The sequence below is a fragment of the Pundamilia nyererei genome, unplaced genomic scaffold (assembly GCF_000239375.1).
Source record: "Pundamilia nyererei isolate P.nyererei 1_Seehausen unplaced genomic scaffold, PunNye1.0 scaffold00387, whole genome shotgun sequence".
NCBI classification, from domain to species: domain Eukaryota; kingdom Metazoa; phylum Chordata; class Actinopteri; order Cichliformes; family Cichlidae; genus Pundamilia; species Pundamilia nyererei.
The window spans coordinates 225,991-247,144 of record NW_005187788.1 but is presented as its reverse complement, the minus strand read 5'-3'; the positions used below and the strand labels follow the sequence as shown (position 1 = coordinate 247,144).

Genomic DNA, 21,154 nt, shown 5'->3' with positions numbered 1-21,154 from the left:
CACCATTATTTGCTTTGAACAAAAACATTCATTTAGTGCATTTGGCCACATGTACATGATAAGAACCCTTTAATGTGTTATTATAATAATATTTATTCTTATAAAGAGCTTCACTCTGGTTGTTTTACCTATGAGCACGAGTGCCATTTCTAAAACACAAGCCAGTCTTTTTACGTATCTGGCTGCAGTCACATCTGGAGAATTTGTGCCACACACAGAGTATCTCGTAACTGCCACTCTGTCACCTGGCTGTGCTTGTTGCTTTTGCCATATCCAGTGTTTATTGTTAATACCCACCACTAGAATTTCTCTGTAGTTTTACTGATACTCTTAACATATTTGAGTTATTTATATCGGCCCTGTGCATGTTTTATTTACAAAGTCTACAGGATAGAGAACATATTCATGTTTTCATCTTCAATGCAATACATTTATCTTCTTCTTCTTATTTTATTCTTCACAAAGTATCTAATTAAGTCATTACGACTGACCACATGACCACTAAAATCCAAAGAAGGCTGTTTCTTCCACCTGCAGTCATTCGTATTTGGTGGTGTGGCTCTGATTTTGGCACACCGGCTTACCCGTACTCGTGTGAAGCTGGGGTTGAGGTGGGTTACAAAGCAGCTTACAGATGAAAGCAAATGTGAGAAGGCTAAAGTGGATTCAACAGGATGCCTACATTAGATTTGCCAGTTAGCTGACACTCTTTTACACAGCTGACTGTGAATTCATAGTCTGCAAGTCACTAACGCTGTGCTCGAGATAAAGACTATTTGTTCAGAGCAGCTATTTATGTGTTAACGATTAAAACCTCATGATGTGACAGCACTTATCGTAAGAATAAGCTTCAAGCTTTTTAATCGGACCGTTTAGCTCTGCTTCTTGGCTGTACCTTTTGGAGGAAGTAGCTCTGGAAGTTGATGAAGTTGTTGGTCTTGACGATGTTTGGGCAGCTCTTGCAGCAGAACATTCTGGTGAACAGGGACTTCATAGCTGGTGGACCCTGCCATGTGCTCACCATGGCGTTGGCTATCTGTAAGAGTCACAGCGTAACAAAACAAACCACAAGTTACTTTATTACACTTTTAAACGCCTGATTGTGCAGAACTGCATCCATCAGCTCCCCTCTGTCTGCTGCCGTCACAGTAAAACAACAAAGAGAAAAGCGAAACATTTCAGATTCCAGCAGAGTGCAGGGAATGAAGAATGTACGGCGAAGTATAATAGCTACAGCAGGAATTTGAGAAACACGAATGACAAGTGAAGAATGTTCTCGCTTGTATAACAATGCTTTGTCTGTCTGTTGCACTTCGTGTGGTGAGAGCTGAGCTACAAAGTCAACAGCAAATGCACACACGGACAGCTCGTGTGGTTTCCACAGGTATGAACAGCGGCCCCACTGGTCTATACGCTCCAACAGGATATTGGGGAATTTATGTTAATGTGGTAAAATGAGGGCAAGGGTCACTCATGCAGGATGTTGTCTTTTGGTTAGCTGGATAAGGGGGAGGTGGGCTGTCGGATGTGGGGATGCATTCATGGACTGTATCACTGTGTTCGAAGCGCGCTTCCCACATTTTCTACCAACAACACACAACTGATCCCGACTGATCGCAATGCAGCCAAGTCCAGAGAGGAATGTAAAGCCTGCCATACTGCAGTCTGTGGTCAGTGTGAGTGTGGATGCCTGAGTGTGCGTGAGCTTTGTGTATACCAAAAGCCATTATCACAGAGTCTGCTGGGGGCACTGTGGCCAAACGCAGCGAGCTAGTGAAAGAAGTGAAGTGCTGCCATTTCATCCTCCACTCATGCTGTGAAAATATTGGTTCAGGTGGAACCTGAAGGATGGAAATCCAGTGGGGTGAAAGTTAGAACAGACCAAATCCAGAGAACAGAGAATTTCCTGGAGCCACAGAATTATTCAGTCAACTGAGCTGAAGTGCAGCAACATTTAAAGTGGTGGGTGGCCTCGCTGGCTTGGAAGCGATGGCCTGTACTGCTGCTGCAGCTCTTTTGTAATAGTTACAATCAGTTACATTTTTTTAGTACTAATATACTAAGTGACCACTGACGTAAATGCAGAAGAAACAGAGGAAAGGCCCTGTTTTTGTCATCTTTGATTAAAAAGAAAAGCAGAGTCACACTGTGAAGCTGTAGGCTGAAACTGTTCGTTCCTTCAGTCCGCCCAAAACTTTATTCTTTTCTTTTATACTACTCCCAGAATACCACCCTCCAGTTTCTGTCTGCTGCTAGCATGAGCCATTTCAAACAGTGACATGTGGAGCCGAACTCAGCATGACCACATCGCTTTGCCATATTAACAACATTATGGGCAAATTATGCTTGCCGTTGTTATTCTGGCTGATGCCGATGACCACCAAAAGTGATGTCATGACTGCTGGCACATAGTGTTGCATACATTAGTGTTGCCTCAGTCTGTAGTTGTGTAACCTGGCTCCTTCCTTGTGCTGGGTTTAGCAGGCCTCTCACTAAGTCTGCGGCAAGAGGAATAAATCTGTGACTGCTTTGTGTCCCATCTCTTCTGTAGTGTTGTGAAGAGGTGACGTAGCTAGCTTTATAGTAACCTCTAACAGATTCAAGGAGTCTAAACTGATATGTAAGCCCACATTAGCCATTTGGTAACATCGATATTGGCATTTATGATGGCTGATAAATAATAAAGAGTCAGGAGAAACACCATTCAACCATGTTGTGTTGATGCTGGAGGGTTTGTCCACCAGAGGGCGCTTTGACGCTCCCTGCTGACAGCACGTGTGTCCCAGCGCTCGCAGACTCGGCCTTAGCGTAAATGAGGAATCCACAACTTGTTGTGAGATTAAAAAACCAACGCCGCACATCAGCAACTCTGTAACTGGAGTTATTAAGGTGGTTCTGTTTGAAGTTACTTTGACGATTTAAACTCCAGGTGAAATCACAAACACACGAACACGAAGGGTTAGAAAATGTGGCCGTGCCTGATCCCACATCCATCTGATTTTAGACGGTGTAAGAAGGGCGCACCTCGTTGCTCAGAGCCGCTGACAGGACCAAACAGCGCTAACTTAACCCTCGGATGGTCATAGTCAAAAAAGGGACCCTTTTTTGACTATGACCATCCGAGGGTTAATCTCACTGGACAGTGGAGCTCAGGTGGATGCTGACAGATGAGGGAAGACTAATTAACAGACGGATGGATGTTTGGGAGTGCCATCATCTCTATGGTTGTGGCTTACACATTGTATTCAACAGATTGTGGAAGAAGCTGAAGCCTTCAAAACCTTTTCATTGTGCTGTTACTGAATCACACACCAACACAGTGACACGTACCTTAGCCAAACAGAAGCACGCTTGCATGCGAACTTTGTAGAAACACTGTTCCTGCTCGAGGATGTCAGTCAGAGCCAGCCTGGAGGCAGGAGTTGGGAATTTTTCAAGTGCTGAGATGGCCTCCTCCTAACAGAGAGATCATTGTTCAATCAGACTTTACACCCAAGAAAAAGATGAACATTTACTAAAAACTTGCAGTAGTACGAACAGTAACTTTAACTTTGCTAACGTTGCCGTTTTTGTAGCTGCATAACTAAGCAGAACACATGGCAAAAACACATTTAATTAAACCATAAAACCGACATTTAAATGAAAGATTGTCCAAACACTTCAAGTTCCTAAAAGACACCTGCAACCCGCATCCTGGCTGTGGCCTCAAAAAAGATTTCTCCACAGGGACGGTTGTGATTTATGCCAGAGTTGGATTCACAGGCAGAGAAGTCAGGAACAAAACCATCATTACAGACTAGAGGACGCGTGACAGCAAGCAAGGATCAGAGGCCTCATTCTTTACCACAAAGCAACATGCAAATGACTTTCTGCATGAAACAAAAACCAGAAAGGCTGAGCTCTGTTGCATGGAGAGAAGATTAATTACTGAGCAAACAGCACGCCAACCGTCAGGACTGGACGGTGCCTTGATGCTACAGGAACTGGAGAACTTGACCATGTGACCATCACCATGGAGGAAAAATATCAGGAATCTGATTGTTGTTTTTCATTTCATCTGCCCGCAGAGGCAGCGCATGTGTGTGAGGAGGTGCACTCACAGTGAAAGCAGTGTGGCTGTAAATAACAGCAGAGCAGTGAAGACTCTCTCCGACACACGGACACGAGTGCAAGCAAACGTTGTGACAAATAAACACTTTTTCTTTAAATCTGATGCATCCTGGTCCCATTGACACCATTTAATATGTTTAAGTCTTGTCTGACGTTACATATACAGAATTACTCACAGTCTCTTCCTTAGACTGATGGATACAGTCTGAATGCTTAAACACTGGGCACTCGCTACCTGTTAGACACAGTGATACAATAATGTTCCGATGCACTGGTGTCATAGTGGAAGTGGAAAAAGCTGCACATGTGCATCACTGTGCAGCAGAATGAAGACAAGGAACATTAGTGAGCTGTGATTTTAGCAAATAAAGGGATTCCTTTATCAAATCATTGTGGAAATGACAACTCATTAGAACTACAGGCTCATCTATCACACAGGGGACTGCTCTTTAAGGCCGGTGTGGAGCCCTGCATGCTTACTGTTAGCCCACCTGTGCAACAACATCCCTCTCATAGCGCAGCTGATACTGCCACATGAAGTCAGCCTGCTCAAACTCCACCTTCCTCAGGATGGACATGTCCGGGTCGATTCGGATCCACAGGAGGGGAGAGTCAGCACTGCAGAGGAATGAACAGGCACGGACACCGTGCACCGTATATGTTAGACAGATGTATGCATTAACTTGGCAAGACAATACTCTAAGGCTGCGTTCACACTGCAGGCGAAAGCGCATCAAATCCGACTTTTTTGACCCTCTGCGACCATCTATCCCATCATGGTGTGACAGTGTGAACGGCACAAATCCCATATTTTCAAATCTGATCTGGGTCACTTCCGTATGTGGTGCTGAATCCGACACATATCTGATGTTTCAGAAAGCGACTGCTGTTTGATGGTCAGGTCGTATTAAATCCGTCTTTTACGTCACTGACACAAGACAGACGCCAATTATCAGCGCCGGAGAAGACATCGCGAACGCTTCCTGTCCATCCAGTGAAACTGCTGGGACGACAACGTGAACATTTTCTTTGTCCTGTATAATCTGCAGATTCTGACAGGAACTATCCTTTGAAGCAGCGCTCCTCTAAAACAGCAGTAAGGATCATTATTAGGTTATTTACATTATTATGTCAATAACAGAATAACTTAAAGCAAAGTTTGGGAACGTTAAGTTCCAAGTTTTTTTTTTTAGGGCCTTCGTTCCCCCTTCTTTTTGTTTTGGTTTTAACCGGGGGGGTTTTTTTTGACGTCTTCTTTTGTGCATGCGGCGCTTTGAGCGTTCACACTAGAGCGCGTTTGCTGTGGCATTTTATTTGTAGTGTGAACGAGCAGACAAAAACATCAGATTTGATCCAAAAATCTGAATTGAGCATCAAGACCTGCAGAGTGAACGCAGCCTTAGTCACATAGCAGCAATGCATCACAGCAGTAATGTCTTACTCCATTGCAGATAAATCCATGTCAACTTCCTCTCCATTCATCAGAGGGATCTTCTTTTTCTTGTTTCTGCAAACAGAAATCACATCAGTGACACCAAACACTCCCAGCCTGATATGACAGACGCTCTCGCTGAGGAGAGAAACAAGGAATCAGAACAAAGACTGGAAACATTCGTATATATTAGGAGGAAACAGTGAAGCCACAACCTTCTTCTAAGTTACATCAAATGGTGCATCTGAAAAGTATCCACACGCTTCACTTGTTCCACCTGCTGTCATGTTATTCCAAATGGATTCAATTAATTTGACCTCAAAAGTCTACAAAGTGAATAAAGTTTGTTTAAATTCTTGCAAATGTATTAAAAATAAAACAACAAAAATTGAACACAAATAAGATTTTACAGCCTTTCCAGTGACACTCAAAACTGAGCTCAGGTGCGTCCTGTTTCTACTGATCAAGAGCTTCTACAACCTGACTGGAGCCCAACTGTGGTAAATTCAGCTGAGCATGGTTTGGAAAGGCACACAGCGCAAAGCAAGCCATGAAATCCACAGAAGGCACAGAAACATTTCTGCAGCATTGAATATTTAACTATCCAATCAGACATATGTGGCAGAGCGGCCAAACAGACGGCACTCCTTAGTAAAGTCCCGAAGGACTCTCAGACCGCGAGAAACAAAATTCTCTGGTCTGATGAAACAAAGATTAAATTCTTCAGCCTGAATGTCGAGCGTCATGTCGAGCAAAACCAGGCTTTGCTCATCACGATCCTACAGTGGTGCCAGCATCACGTTGTGGCGATGCTTCTTGGCAGCAGGAACTGGGAAACTAGTCAGGGTCGAGGTAAAGCTGAATGCAGTGATGTACGGAGACATCATTAACCTTCAGAGAGCTCTGCTTCTCAGACTGGGGTGAAGGTTCATCTTATAACTCCAGGCCTCGAGGGCCGGTGTCCTGCAGGTTTTAGACGTGTCCTTGATCCAACACAGCTGATTCAAAGGGCTGAATGACCTCCTCAACATGTGTTGAAGTTCTCCAGAGGCCTGGGAATGAACTCATCATTTGATTCAGGTGTGTTGACCCAGGTATCTAAAACCTGCAGGACACCGGCCCTCGAGGACTGGAGTTGCCCACCCCTGTTCTAAAAGGACAATTACCCTAAACACTGAGTCAAGATGACCAAGGAGGGGCACCCAACCAGAGTCCAGACTTGAAATCGATTACACATTTCTCAAAAGATTTGAAAATGGCTGTACACCATCAAACCTGATGGAGGGTTTGCAAAGAAAATAGGAGAAACATGTGCCAAGCTTGTAGCATCAAGCACTGGCAATACTTTCTGGATGCACTGTAGCACATCTCAGTGTTAGCAATGCATGATTTTCAGGCGCTATCACAGCAATAATGTAAGTGTCCATTGTAATACACAAGCCCGGCAGAGGAGAGTGACGCAGCGTCCGGCACCTTCTGCTCTTTGAGTGGCAGGGAATGTCGTGTTTCAGGCTGTTCTCTTCTATCTGCAGCATGTGGTTGAAGGAGCCGTCCAGCTCTTGTACGGTCACCTTGATTGGACCCTGCAAGGAAACAGAGCAAAGAACGTAGCAAAAAAAGTCTGACAATTTAAGCCTGCTTGGGTCCTGACAGAGTGACAAGGCACAGGGCTGTAAGACTCACCACATATTTCTGAGTTCCAGATGATGTGTAGTCCTGACGGATCTCCAGCTCCAGCACGTTCCTCTTTCTGTTGAAGGCAAAACTGCCGAAGAATTTCACCACACTGCTCTGATCTCTGCATATGAATGGTTAAGACTAAAGCCCTCCAAGGAGGTGTGGGACCCAGTGGATAAAGACTCAATATTTGTTTTTATTTGACTGTAATCAGTTTCACATGATGCTGCCTTTCATATTTGCTTATTTTCTTTCTTATTTACTGTTTCCAACACTGCAACCTCCACCATCCCTGCCTCCGTCTGCAAACACAGATCTGATTGCGATAAAGGATACACCCACTGTTTGATGAGGGGGCCTATGTCTTTGCCAGAGACGTTGGAGATGGATTTGAGGAAGGCATGAGTGGACAGAAGCATCTGGCTCCACATGTGACTCTGGTACTTCTGAGACGAGGCTGTACTGGCCAGACTCAGGAGCTTGTTGAAAACCTAAACAATAACAAAAGGTTAATGAGCTAAAAGAGAGAGCATGTTTGAATATGAAGCCCAACTGAAAATACTGACACACACACAAAAGGACCCAGCTGACCTGCAACATGAACTCCATGCTGATCCTGTTTTCTATCAGCCTCATCACCAGGTGTGCCTTACACTGGAACATCTTGTAATACTCCCAAGACAGTGTGTGGGGGTGTTTAATGGAGAAGTGAAGGTGGGGAGTTGGACTAAGAAGAGAAGAAAGTTCAAAATCCAACAAATGATCTGGGATTTATACTCGGAGTATTATGACTAAACACGACACTGCTTACACTTCTTAGAATCTAATATCTTACTTGTCTTTCTCTTTCCCTCCACTGAAGGTGGGGTGCAACAAGACTCCTCCCATTTTCAGCTCATACTCCACAATCTTGTCCAGCTCCTGTGGGCAAAAACAAAAGGTATGTTTTCTGTATCAGAAAGAGATGATAATGAGATTTATTATCAACACCAACATTATTCGATCTGCGCATGTTTGACGTTCCATCAGGTTCCACCAAAGTTTAAAATTGTTTTCAAACTTTCTAGATATAGTAAGGCACATTTCTACAGTTTTGTATCTGTACAGCACCACAGTTAAATCAAACACTCAGTATGTGACTGAAGCTTTAATTGTATTAACTGATGAGGAAGCAGCTTTTACAGGGGAAGATTTATGAAGCGCTCACCTCTTTGATCCAGTGCCGATACTCATTGACTCCAAAGGTCTTCTTCAGGTAGAGACCGTAGATGTACCCTGAGATTCCTTTCAGCACCCACTCGTCAGCCCTGCAGAACAGAGAACATCTCAGGCTGCTTCGCTCTAAGCTCACAAAACATCCCAACTTTCTTCCAACGTTACTGTGAATGAATCATAGTGAAATTCCAGCATTTAGATACAGCAACGATATTAGTGACAATTCAATTCAGTTTGACCACTGCAGCTGCAGCCACCTCAAAGCGCTTTGTATTGTAAGACACAGACCTTACAGTAATACAGAGAAAATCCCAGCAATCATACGACCCCCTGTGAGCAAGTACTTGGCAAAGTGGGAAGGAAAAACTCCCTTTAACCAGGCTGGGAGAGGGGCGGCCATCTGCTGTGACCTGTGGGGGTGAGGGCTCTTCTTCCATCCTTCCTCCCTCACTGATATGCGCTCTTTCATCATGCCCAAGCATGATAAATCATTTAAGACCACACTTGTTGCTTCTTCACATTTTAATAGTAACTTTTACAATCAGGGCACTTCAAGGATGGAACCTGGCCCCACACACTGCTCTCATTAATTTATCAGCTTGGATTTATTAGCTTGTTAAAAAAGAAAGAGAGACACAATACACTTATTCAGCCTCGGTGGTTTCCCTGCTTGACACTGAGCTAAGTCCAGCCTGGCACACACGGCACAGATGACTTCATCGCTGTATGTCCTGGAGTCAACAGTACACTGTGTGTTTTCTTAAGTATTTTCTTTTTAAGTTGGGTCATGCTCAGGGCGATAATTAAGTCCTAAGTTTGGATTACCTTCTTTTCATCCTCATAGCTGTAAGACACCTTTCTTCAAGAGGAGTCCCAAAAACAGCACAACAGGCAGTTTCATGTCTCAGGAAGTCTAAGGAGGATCATCCGGTGCACACACGGAGCAGCGGCACATCAGAAAAGGTCGTGTTTTTCCAAAATGCATAACCAGTTTAACCAATACCTTTCATGTGCCTTGTATGTCTGATGGGCTGCTTAGCTTAGCCTGTTCTCAATTACAGCCCTCAGTTAACCCCCTGCTCTGATTAATTGCTAGCAGGCCGCCATGCTTTGTTAAAATCAAAGAGATCTGACTTTTTGTGAGGTTTTTCCTTACACAACAGCAGCCAGCTAGCCCAACAACATAAGCAGATCAAGGCCCCACATCTGATGTGTGTTTGGAGGTCAGTGAGGAGAAGGCAAAGTATGGACGGTGAATGGAAGATGGCCTGTAGGGTAAAGGAGGGACACACAGGGGTAGACACAGCACAAGACTGACAACCTGAGACTGTTGAGGCCTTTCTGACGGGCCTCTTAACATAATCAAGCCCCTCAGAATCCCTCAGTCTCTCACGGACACTGACCGCACTGGCAGAGCTGCCGAGCGGCGCAGCGATCCATCATGCTGGAGGATACAGTTGTTCAGGCCAGGACCGGCCCAACTTCTGACTCTTGGTACTGACAGAACAGCCTTGTTCTGCTGTAAATCTCTCATCAGCAGGCAGCCTTACGAGAAGAGGTCTGAGGACTAACTGTTACCACACGTTTCTAAAAGCCCAGAGAGCCGAGGGAAGCACTGCTGAGATCTGTTCATAGCGGTTTGTGTGAGAGCGCTTCCAAACAACACTGACGCTTCTTTTCCATTACACAACTCTCTGGCCTTTGAGCCCAATCGCAGCCTGTTTGTAGCTGAACTTGTAGTGCATCTTCTCAGTGCCTTTTCTTGCAGCGTCCAAAAGCCAGCTCCACATATTCAGGATACCTTTTCATTACCTGGATCTGCTTATTCTAGCATCACCAGTCAGGCCAAGTAAAGGTTTTCCACATCAATATTTTCCAAGTTAGCTTTTGGGAAACCAAAACTATGTTCAGATAAAAGAGGAGGTGTTTAAAGCCATTGACCAATACTAACCGTAAGGAAAACGTCGACAGCTAGTCTTGGTTTGTTGTTCGCAGATTATCTCGGTACATAAACATTTACACAAATATACAACTGCTTGAATTGTAGACGTTCTCAATAACTATAGATCTTTTTACTGCTAGCCTACAGATTGACTGTTTTCTGGAGAACTCATTGGTCAGCATATATGAACATTACACCTTCTAAATACAAGAACGCCACATTAAATGGGGCGGTCGTGGTTTTAGAGTTGGCAGTTCGTCTTGTAATCAGAAGATTGCCGGTTCGAGACCCGTTGCCTACTGGTGGTGGTCAGAGGGCCCGGTGGCGCCAGTGTCCGGCAGCCTCGCCTCTGTCAGTGCGCCCCAGGGTGGCTGTGGCTACAATGTAGCTGCCATCACCAGTGTGTGAATGTGTGAATGAGTGAATGTAGTGTGAACCCATATGGAAAAGATATAAATAAATCTTATAAAGTTTTTATCTGTCTTGTATGAAACTTGTATGAAAAGCATACAAGAGTGAAAACAGATATAAGATCCCTTGAAAAATTATACAATGAAACTTGTATGTTTTGTATACTTACTAAAAAAATATATGAAAGTAATGAGAAAGTGTCCACTTTCATGAGTAAATCATGTATTACTCATGAACTATGTACTATTTCTTTTCCATATGGGAAGCGCTTTGGGGTCCACAGGGACTGAGTAAAGCGATATACAAATGCAGGCCATTCACCACTTAAATGTTCCAAATCCTGCACAGGCCTCTGTTTCACAGGAAAAAGGGATTTAATATGATGTCACAGTGTGATGTCACCTGAACATTTACGTGCACATGTTGTTTCTTTGTTGTGGACACTGCTTGCTGGACGATGGGAACAATAAGAGTCGGTCACATTAAAGTGGGCCGTAGTTGTGAGGAGGTTAGAAATGACTGTGTTGTGCAGAGCAAACTACACGTATAACTACAAACAACAACCTAAAGGGAACAGACTCAATGGTGTTACACAAGCTATGCATTTTATAGAAACATCTCACGCTGCTGAAGGTTCTTATCTATATCAGATATTAGGCTGACGGATGTTTTTGGAGACTAATTTCTTGGTCGACAATATGAGGGGAGAAATTTGACTGACTAGTCTAACACTAACACACACAATTATCAAGAAGCATTTGAGTACTGTTTAATTGTGTAAACAAAGGTATCTGAACCATTAATCATATTAATCATCGTACTTGCTGTCTAAATCTGTGACACCTTCCACGAAGAAAGAAAAAAAAGCACCTAAACTGATGTAAAACATGATGTGAAAACATGTTGCTGCAAACGATGGTTACGTGGTAGTAAAAAGAAACAAATGTATCAATTAAGACGGAAAAGCGTGGTGCATTGTGACAGAGTCAACATTGTCTTACAGATCATGACAAGCCCAGCCACCTCCTCCAGCTCATCTGAAGTTCTCCCAGGACAATCAGGTCTCACCAGCGTGTCCTGGGTCTACCCTGTAACCTCCTCCCCGCAGCACATGCCCAGAGCAACTCACACAGGAGGGATCCACCTTAACTGGCTCCTTTGATGTGGAGAAGCAGGAGCTCTACTACCGAACGACAGGACTCCTCATCCTCTTTCTAAGTCTTAGACTTTGGAGACTAGAACTTGTGTCTCAGATTTTGGCTTTACTTCACCATCCCATGTTAACACTCACCAGGACATCCTGGAAATAAAACAGCCGAAGAACTGCTGAGCCAACGCCTGAGCCAGACAGCGGCGAGTCTGGGGAGTCTGGTCAATGATCATAGCGCTGTGGAGCAGGTTGGTACTGAAACAGAGGCAGCAGTTGAATAACGTCTTCAACAGCAATCTATTTGTGTTTTACATTTGCTGATTTCTTCTATCAATCCTGCCAAAAAGGACCAGTGAACTCTGATATCACGACCTACCTGAAGATGCTCATAGAAGCATAGGAGGATACTTGAACGTAGGCCTCATCCACAAACACAGTTTTGAAACAGGAGTAAGGATAGCGGCACGTCAGGATTTCCTCGTAGAACTCAAAAATCTCGTGCAGGTACGACATTGAGTGTTTGAGAAGAGGGAGCAGCTGCGGCAGGCAGAAATGTGTCACCTGACAGGAAACAAAGACGTGCGCGCTTCAGTGGTATTTCAAAGATTATGTGACCAGAGCCGATGTATTCTTCTTTATTTACACCGTTTACCTTCAAAAGACACTTAAGTAAGTGGCCATCAAAAAACACTACAGGACAAAGCTCCATTTAAACCACTTTAAAGGCATTTTAGGATAAAAATGATATAAAAAGCTGGACTAATCTCATCTGTCTGGATTATTCGACGACTGCATTCTGCATCTGTCGTTGCAGAACTTATTCCAAGCCAGGTGATCTAAAAGCTGTACAGCTGAGGGTAAAGTTTACACAAACACTTCATGGACATGACTTTTAACCACAGCCCAGTACATTTTTTACTGGTTTGGGGTCAGTGAGTCCAATTAAAGTGGTAGCCTGATTTATCTGTTCCAGAGCAGTTTGTGTATTTGTGGTAAGGATCCTTTCCTGCAACTATGAACATGTTTGATGTCAGTTTGTATAAATACCTGCAGGAGGAAATAACTGCAACATTTATTTAAACTCCACGCAGAAAGAACAGAGAACGAGGACCCACCTCGTGCATGTAGGGGTCCACAAGGATTTCAAAGGGGCCCACAGCCAGGGAGATGTTGGGAGCTGCTGTTGGGATGGGAAGGACGTAATGGAAAGTCTTTTTTCTCATGTCATGAGTGTAAATGGTCTCCACCAGATCCCCACATGATACAGCCACCATAGATGCATCCACAGTGAACTCCAGCTTCCATGTGCACAGCTCTGAGTAAGAGTCCACGCAAGGGAACCAGAATCTGTGACAGGAGAAGATTTTCATTTTTCCATCACAACTTCCAAAGCTGGAACATCCAAAACAAAAAGTCACTTCTACATATTGTATCTGTCAATATGGAGCCAAGGAATGCAGTTTTTATTTATTCATCTACTACGGACGAGAAGATTGTTTGTTTGCAGACCTTGTGGAGTTCTGGTACCCAAAGGAGAACACATGGGCTCCTCTCTCCGCCATGCTCCCCTCCACATCAGGAACAACAAAGTGGAGGCCGCCTTTGGGCTGGTCCAGAGAAAACTCTATGTACACCTTCAACACTTTCAGATCTGGATACACAAAACAAAACATAAAAACACCCATTTTTATTTATGTTCATTCAACAAAAGGCAAAAACCGTATTTTAGTGAACTGGATACAATCAACAGACAAGTAACCAGGTGATGGCTTTTCAAAATAAAATGTCATTTGAAAAAAATTTAAAGAGATGGTAAAGATTATGCTGGCCTTAAACGGGCAAATCTTTTATTTTTCTGCTTATTATTTGTTGAAAACAATAACTTTAGCCATACGTGTCAACACGTCTCTAAGCTAGCCACAAACCTTTAGTGTTGCCCCTCAGAGATGTCATCATGAATTGGTATTTCTTTTTATAGTTACACTGACGCTAAGACAAATTTCAGAAGAAGTAGGAGCAAATGTTAACTTTTCTGTTAAATTCAACCTGGTGAGCTCACTCTGAGCCACAACACAGGAGACCCAGTTTGACCTCCAAACGTTTTAACACTTCTCCTCTCCGTTCTTGAGCGTTTCTGTCTCTGAATGACACGGAGAAACTCACGTTCACATCCATATTCAGGCAGCCTTCAGTTGTTTGTATGGTCTATTTTTTTGGCACAACATGCTAATATTAGGTTGGACCCTCTTTGTGCAGTGAACTCATCATGACTGGAGTTCGACGGTGTGTAAACCTGCTGGAAGCAGCCATCAGAAGATGGCTACACTAACCATAAGCAGTTGGTCAGCACCAACACTCAGGTAGTGTGTTTATACCAAACTTTGACCCTACATAATGTCACAGAGGGAATGCGATCTTTATTGTATTGTGCAGCCCCAGCTGACAGGAGTGCAGCCTCTCGGTCTTCTGCAGCTGTAGTGCATCTATGTTAAACTTTGATAGGGTGTGTTTGCAGGTGCCCTCCTGCTGTAATGAGTAATTATCTGAGCAGCTGTCGTCTTCCTGTTCAAAGCAGTCTGTGCGTTCTCCTCTGACGTCGTCTGAAAAGCTCAGACCGAGCGCCCACGCTATGTTCAAAGTCACTGAAAGCACCGTTCCTCCACATTCTCTTGCTTGATTTCAGCAGGTTGTCTTGATCATGTCTACATGCCCACGTGCAGTTGGGTTGAGTTGCCGCCATCTGATTGGCAGATTTTTGGAACAGCCGAACAGCTGCTCGAGTCTTTACAGTGTATATAGCCATTACAGCCCCTCAGCTCACCTGACATGCATCTGCTAGTTGGTCCAGGTATAAAACGAAAACCTGTGTGGGCACTATTTAGCTTAAATGATCAGAGCGGCTGTAACAGTGAGCCGGGGAGCAGCTGAAGTGTTGAACTATTGAACCTGGAACTTAACGCCTGCCTCTTTAACCAGGCTTTGGGAGACAATGCTGCAGTTCTATTCAGCTGTTACAGTGCTTCTTTATTTTACTGCATTTCATAGTTTTACTTTGCATGCTTTTAGTTTACTAACAGGTTTGGAGTTTATTGTGTTTTTTTAATTTAATTCTAATTCTTCTTTCAGTTTACTTGCACATTTTATTGCACTTTATCTCAATTAGATAAATATGTTTATTTTATTCGAATGTTTGCTGTGCTTTTAGTTTCAGTTGTGTTTTGTTTACATTTGTTCTTATTATCGGCTTCATCGATATCAAAGTAAAAGCACTAATCTGCATGAAAGGTGCTACACAAAAACACTTGACAGACGACTCCATTACCATCTCCTTGTTTCCAGAGCTCAGAGGGTACTTTGATGACCAGCTCGCCGTGCCCTGCGTCCGGGTCCACGGCACTCACTGCGGCAGTGTAGGCGCTGGAGAAATAGTTGAGGTTCCTCCTGTGTGGACACGCAGTAAGCATTCATTGCTGTTCTTTAAGTATGCAGTTGATGATAATCACAGCCACCCACTCCGATGGACACAAATCTTAATGTGACAAGATAAGTAAATGACATAAATAAATCTGTGTTCTCAGATCTATTATTTTTGCATGTGTGTTGTTGCTGCCCGTGTTTAACTGAGTCAATCTGTAACTGTGACACACTTGCTGCTGCCTATCAATGGGATCTTCCTGGTTAAATAAAGGTTAATCAATAAAATCTTATTGATATAACTTCTTCTCATTCTTGTAGTCACAACCAAATATTTTCCAAACAGTTCAAATGATCAGACAGCTCTGCTAGTTTAAGCTAATTCAGTCAATTAAACACACGACCAATCACAGCAGTTCATCGCTCCACTAAGTTTATTTGGCTTCAAATGCAACCACGAGCAATAAAGGGCCCCGACATGCCAGCCTTCCCTCGCTGAGCTTCTTTTCTAATTCAAAGGGGGTTTTTCCTCCCTACTGTTGCCAACTGCTAGTTCATGCGGCCTGTCCAACTGTTGGGACTCCCTCTCTAGTCTTATAAATGAGCCTAAATTTCTTTTGACTATTTTCCACAGTGTAGAAAAACCTCAACGTTACGAATAACAGGGATTTATGATGCAAAGATCAGAGTGTAAATAACGCCAAATATGCAACATTAGAATTTCTTAAAGCTGCTTAATTCTGCTTCAATAACAGCTTTGCACTCTTTACTCTTGAAACTGCTCCAGCAGTCTTGAAGCAGCTGCCACACATGTTGAACACTTGTTGGCTGCAGTCCCTAACCATCTCGCTTGAGTTTATGTCTGTAGCTTTTGGAGACCAGGTCATGTAATGCGGCACTCCATCACTCTGTTTCTTGGTCAAACAGTGCTTACAGCAGGGTTTTTCCAGGCTCACAGATGGTTTTTGGGGTAAACAGGGGTGCACAGTAAAGACAATGAGTCTGTCTTACCTTCTTTGAGTCACCATTTGATAAAAATGAGTCCATATTATGCAGGAGAAATGAAACCTCGATTAACAAAACAGATTTTGGACAGTTCCCTCAAATTAGATAAGCAAGTGGCTGCAGTAGTAAAAACCAGCTTCTTCCAACTACGCCAAATTTCGAAGGCAATGCCTTACCTACAACACAAGGACCTTGAAAGGCTCATTCATGCTTTTATAACCTCTAGGCTGGACTATTGTAATTCTCTTTACCTAGGCCTGCAACTCTCCCTCATCCAACGCCTACAATTAGTCCAGAATGCCACTGCACGCCTTTTAAGCGGCACTAGAAGACAGGACCATATCACTCCTATTCTAGCTAACCTGCATTGGCTTCCTGTCAAATACCGTATTGTTTTTAAAATCCTTCTATACACTTTTAAAATTTTAAATAACCTGGCACCTAGCTATCTGATTGACCTTCTTAATTTATATATCCCCACAAGGGCACTCAGATCCTCTAATCAGGGGCTCCTAATGCAACCAATGTCTCGACTAAAGACGAAAGGGGATCGTGCCTTTGCTTTTGCTGCACCAAAACTGTGGAACAGCTTGCCGGTTGATGTCCGTGCGTCGGAAACTACTCAATCTTTCAAATCACGGTTAAAAACTCATTTGTTTAAGCTCGCCTTTCAAACCACTTAGTATAATTTCCTCCCGGTTCGTGCTTGTTGTAATATTACCATTCTATAACTGTATTTTTTGTTGTTGACTGTTCTCTTTTGTTGTAAATCTGCAAGTATGGCTCGTCTGTGAAGCACTTTGTTGTACCTGTGACTTTTAAATGTGCTATAGAAATAAAATTGAAATTGAAAATTGAAATTTTTAAAAATCATTTCATTACACTAGTGCGGACTTTCCTTTGGCTCTGGCTAAAACCGCCGATGCTCCCATCAGCCCTTCACGGTTTCTCACAAACACGACAGCTGAATCCAAACACAGCCTGGTTTTTCCCTCTCTATTTTTGATCCAAGCAGCTCTCTTCTTCTTATCAGCCTCCCTCACTTAGTGTGTCTTTGCAGCAGTTCCAGCATGAAGCCGTTTCTCTCCCTGACTGATGGTCTCTACCTGACCGAGGACTCACTGGGAAATTTACACCGTACCTATGCCGTAACTGCAAACCCCTCCGAAACCCTACAGTGTAACATTTGGGGTAATCTGACCTTCACCTCTCTAGAAATGTTATTACACGTGGGGTTGACACCGCCCACAACCATTGTGATTGGCCTGTTCAGCACCATTGATTCCTCCTGGGTATTTCCAACAAATTTTTCACTGCAGCTTTGAATTTATAAGTATAAAGAATAGTAGCGATAGCAAGGACTCACAAATGTGAGAGATTTCTGAAACTATGGGAATTAATGCGACGGAACTTACAAAGAAGTGAAAAAAGGAGCAAATATGTTTACACCCAAGGACCCTGCCCACAACAAAGAGCCCAGGAGGACCCAGGAGAGAAAAAGTTCCAGCATTTTGTTTGTTACTTGCAGTAACGACAGGCTGTTCCTGCACTAGTTTGCAGAACACCTGCACCGCCTCCGTACAACACAAAAGACTGCTTCAATATTAAGACAGTCAATTTAACTATTAAACTTCTGATAACTGTTGACTGAAAGACAAACTTCCTTCATCTGGTTAAGATAGCTTCCAGTATAATTCCACATGTGTTATAACCATAGAATCTAAATTTAAAAAGAAAAGCAGTGACACTTTCAGATGTGCTTTTGTAGACTAACACATATTCTGAGGTCCAAAATAACTAGAATGTGGATCTACTCACTGCTTGGACTCATGGTGGCACACTTCCAGAGTGGGGTCATTGTAGAGGAACGGGGCTTCGAGATCGTTTACTCGGACCCTGTAGATGCGACACTGTTTACTGTTTAGCTTGATCCTGTTCAGGTTGACCACGGTGGGGAAGATAGTGAGCTCAACATAGCCCTGAAGTATACAGAGGCAAGGAAGACATCAGCAAAATATAACAACATGTATTTGAAGCATGAAAAAATGAACTTGTAAACAGAATGTGAAGAAAAAACACCATCACCACGACAGTGATGGTAAAAGAACTCTAATAACTAAACCTCAATGAAATGAGATGAAGCAGAGGGGGAGGAGGAGTGGGCCAAAGCTCCTCTCAAACAATGTGAGGCTGATAAAGTCACACAGAAAGCCATTATTTCCACTTACTGCTGCTAAGGTGGGTTTACAAGCTATTGAACCACGAAGTGTACTTCGTTTTTGCACACCCTGCTTCTGTATTTTGATTTATGACACAGGTAATACATCATGTGTTGTCGCTCCTCTGAATTTGTAATAACATCATTTTAAACTTCATATTGCTCAGATGATTTCTGTTATTATGTCCTGACAGATCAAACCTTAGAAATAACAGAGGATGGGCACCAGTTTAGTTTATCTACGCTGTCTCTATCTATGCCAGCTCCAAGTCTGTGCAGAATTCATGTTACTGTGATTCTTATCCAGTTACAGAGGCTTCTTTTTCAAACAAAATATTAAATTAGGTAGAAGTCGTCTCAGAAACAAAAGACTATGATGCGTGTAAAACAGTCACATTTCTGGGAAAATGCTACCACCGTGTGGTAAAGATCTTCATTAGACATTATTTAGCACTTCTTTTTTTAATAAAAGCGATTCTTGCTAAAATTACTTTTAAGATTGACACGTAATTTTGCTTAATACTGAGAAATAATAATGATGAATATTAGCACGAGACTGCAGGCGTATATTACAGTAAGTAACACTCTTTTAAGCAGTAATGCACCCTTCATAAATGCCGGTAATGTGTGATTAGAGGAACCAAAACAAGGGAGCGCTGCCGTCTCGGCAGATCGCTAACTGAGGAGTATCTGCTGTCCAACGGTGAGCAGATGAGCCATTATGTGTGCAAGTGCTGTACTTACGATGACAGACTTCCTCTGGAAGTTGATGTTGTTGATGCACACCACCTGGTGGGTCGTAAAAGCAGTGACACAACGAAACAGTTAACGTTTCATTTATGAATGTAGCTACCTAAACCCTCTCTGTCGTAGCCAGGTACAAAGTAAAGCTAAAGCGCTATTTACTTCGGTCTTGACTTTGCTTCTGTTACTATAGAACATGACAACAACCAGCAAGAAAGTGATTCTGCTCAGATACTTATAATTTAAAGGGTCGCGGGCTCTCGAAGCCTTTGTCCTTCTTCCTGTTCATCGCTGCTTCTCGCTGTGCTTTGCTGAACTTTTAAGGTGCCATAACTCCGCTCGGTGATGCTTCCCTTGCCTCAGCCGCACTGAGCTGCTCTTCAGGCTCACAATTCAAAGCCCCCTGCATTCACCAGACTCGTACACGTTTACAGGGTGCTCGTCAGTTCTCCCAAAGCACTATATGTTAGCAGTCGGAATGTTTAAACTATCACTGTGTCAGGCTATCGATGAGTCTTTGGTTTGTATCGCCCGGAGCCCGCTGTGCACTGTTTTCCATGCAAACCACGCCGACGCATCCACGAATATACATCAGCCACGAGCAGCAATAAGTTGTTCTGTTTCCTTATTAAAAAATAAGTAGTTTACTCCACAAATGCTCCACTCGACGCGCATCAAAGCATCCAAATATCCCCTTCTCTGCTCGGCAGCTCATAGTATTGTGACGCCCGCTCCAGCGTGTTCGGCCATTTTGTTAGTAACCTTTGACCTCCCGCGTAAAAATGATAATTATATTTCCCCCCCGAGCGGTCGATTGAAAAAAAAAACATTTGTATTAAAATGAATGTGTGTGCGTTAATAATGTAAATACCGTAAAGTCTAATTTAATTAAACAATACAAATTTCACGTCACGTGAGGGGCGGAGACTGCGTGTCTGCGAAGAAGTGCACGAGATCCGCACAGCTCATTGGTTTATCCCTGTGACGTTCTCCTCTGTCTTTTGCGGGACCAACAATGTTTTTTACAGACACACATCATTTGTAGGGCATCTTATTGCGAGTCCTGATTGTTCTCTCGTTTTAGTTTTAGTAATATTTTTAAATGGTTGTACAAAATGTAAAAAAAAAAACGGCAGGTGCATTGGCTGCATTTTTAGATGAATAGTTGTATATGTTTCCAAATGTGTGCATACGTTTTCAAAATGTAGAAATTATATTTGCATTTTAAGTTATATAAATAATTTATTCAACATGTCTGTAGCTGTGTCCCAAAACGTCGGCTGCATCCTTCGGAGGACCCGGCCTTCGAGGTCTACGTGGGCCGGGTCGGCTCGGCCTCAGCTATCACCTTCACTGTGACGGCCTACCATCGCTCGCTGCGCTCCTTCCTGCCTGCCAAAGAAAACCAGAACATAACCTCATCAGTCATCTACTTCATCTGGAACCTGGTACTCATCACTTCTCGTCTCACTCCCCTTGCTTATTTGGCCTTCGTGCTGACCATCTTCCCCCACTTCATCTGCACTTGGCTGGTTTTATTTTCCTTCGCATGGCGATCCAAGACGAACTTCATGGAAAGTCCTTGTGGAGAATGGCTTCATCGAGCCACATCCTCATTTGGTATTTCGACTGGTTTAATGTTGCTGAGGGGAAGACACAGTACAGGGCTGTGTTCTAGCACAGGTTTATACTGACTGATATTTGCATCCTCTGTGCTGGAAGATGAGCACACATTCTCCTGATTTTGTGATAGAGCCCATGTCAGCTTTAATTATAGCTGCCTGTGTTGTTGCAGTTTACGTCCTATGTCTAACACTTAAATTGAGTCTTTCATCC

General features: G+C 43.3%; 1 protein-coding gene across 1 annotated transcript in view; it reads right to left on the bottom strand.

The window, feature by feature from the left end:
• Nucleotides 1-20,067, bottom strand: part of taf2 (TAF2 RNA polymerase II, TATA box binding protein (TBP)-associated factor) — a 35,831-nt gene extending 15,764 nt beyond the window's left edge. The window contains exons 1-18 of the mRNA XM_005752878.1: nucleotides 19,558-20,067; nucleotides 19,319-19,373; nucleotides 18,175-18,335; nucleotides 15,260-15,378; nucleotides 13,447-13,588; nucleotides 13,053-13,284; nucleotides 12,314-12,498; nucleotides 12,079-12,192; nucleotides 8,427-8,526; nucleotides 8,055-8,140; nucleotides 7,811-7,946; nucleotides 7,556-7,710; nucleotides 7,226-7,340; nucleotides 7,016-7,125; nucleotides 5,552-5,617; nucleotides 4,602-4,728; nucleotides 3,331-3,456; nucleotides 896-1,036 (exon numbers count right to left, since the gene is read on the bottom strand). Coding sequence (XP_005752935.1) covers nucleotides 896-1,036; nucleotides 3,331-3,456; nucleotides 4,602-4,728; nucleotides 5,552-5,617; nucleotides 7,016-7,125; nucleotides 7,226-7,340; nucleotides 7,556-7,710; nucleotides 7,811-7,946; nucleotides 8,055-8,140; nucleotides 8,427-8,526; nucleotides 12,079-12,192; nucleotides 12,314-12,498; nucleotides 13,053-13,284; nucleotides 13,447-13,588; nucleotides 15,260-15,378; nucleotides 18,175-18,335; nucleotides 19,319-19,373; nucleotides 19,558-19,607 — 2,220 coding nt within the window. The 5' untranslated portion in view covers nucleotides 19,608-20,067. The remainder of the gene's footprint in view (nucleotides 1-895; nucleotides 1,037-3,330; nucleotides 3,457-4,601; nucleotides 4,729-5,551; nucleotides 5,618-7,015; nucleotides 7,126-7,225; nucleotides 7,341-7,555; nucleotides 7,711-7,810; nucleotides 7,947-8,054; nucleotides 8,141-8,426; nucleotides 8,527-12,078; nucleotides 12,193-12,313; nucleotides 12,499-13,052; nucleotides 13,285-13,446; nucleotides 13,589-15,259; nucleotides 15,379-18,174; nucleotides 18,336-19,318; nucleotides 19,374-19,557) is intronic.
• Nucleotides 20,068-21,154: the final 1,087 nt, after the last annotated feature.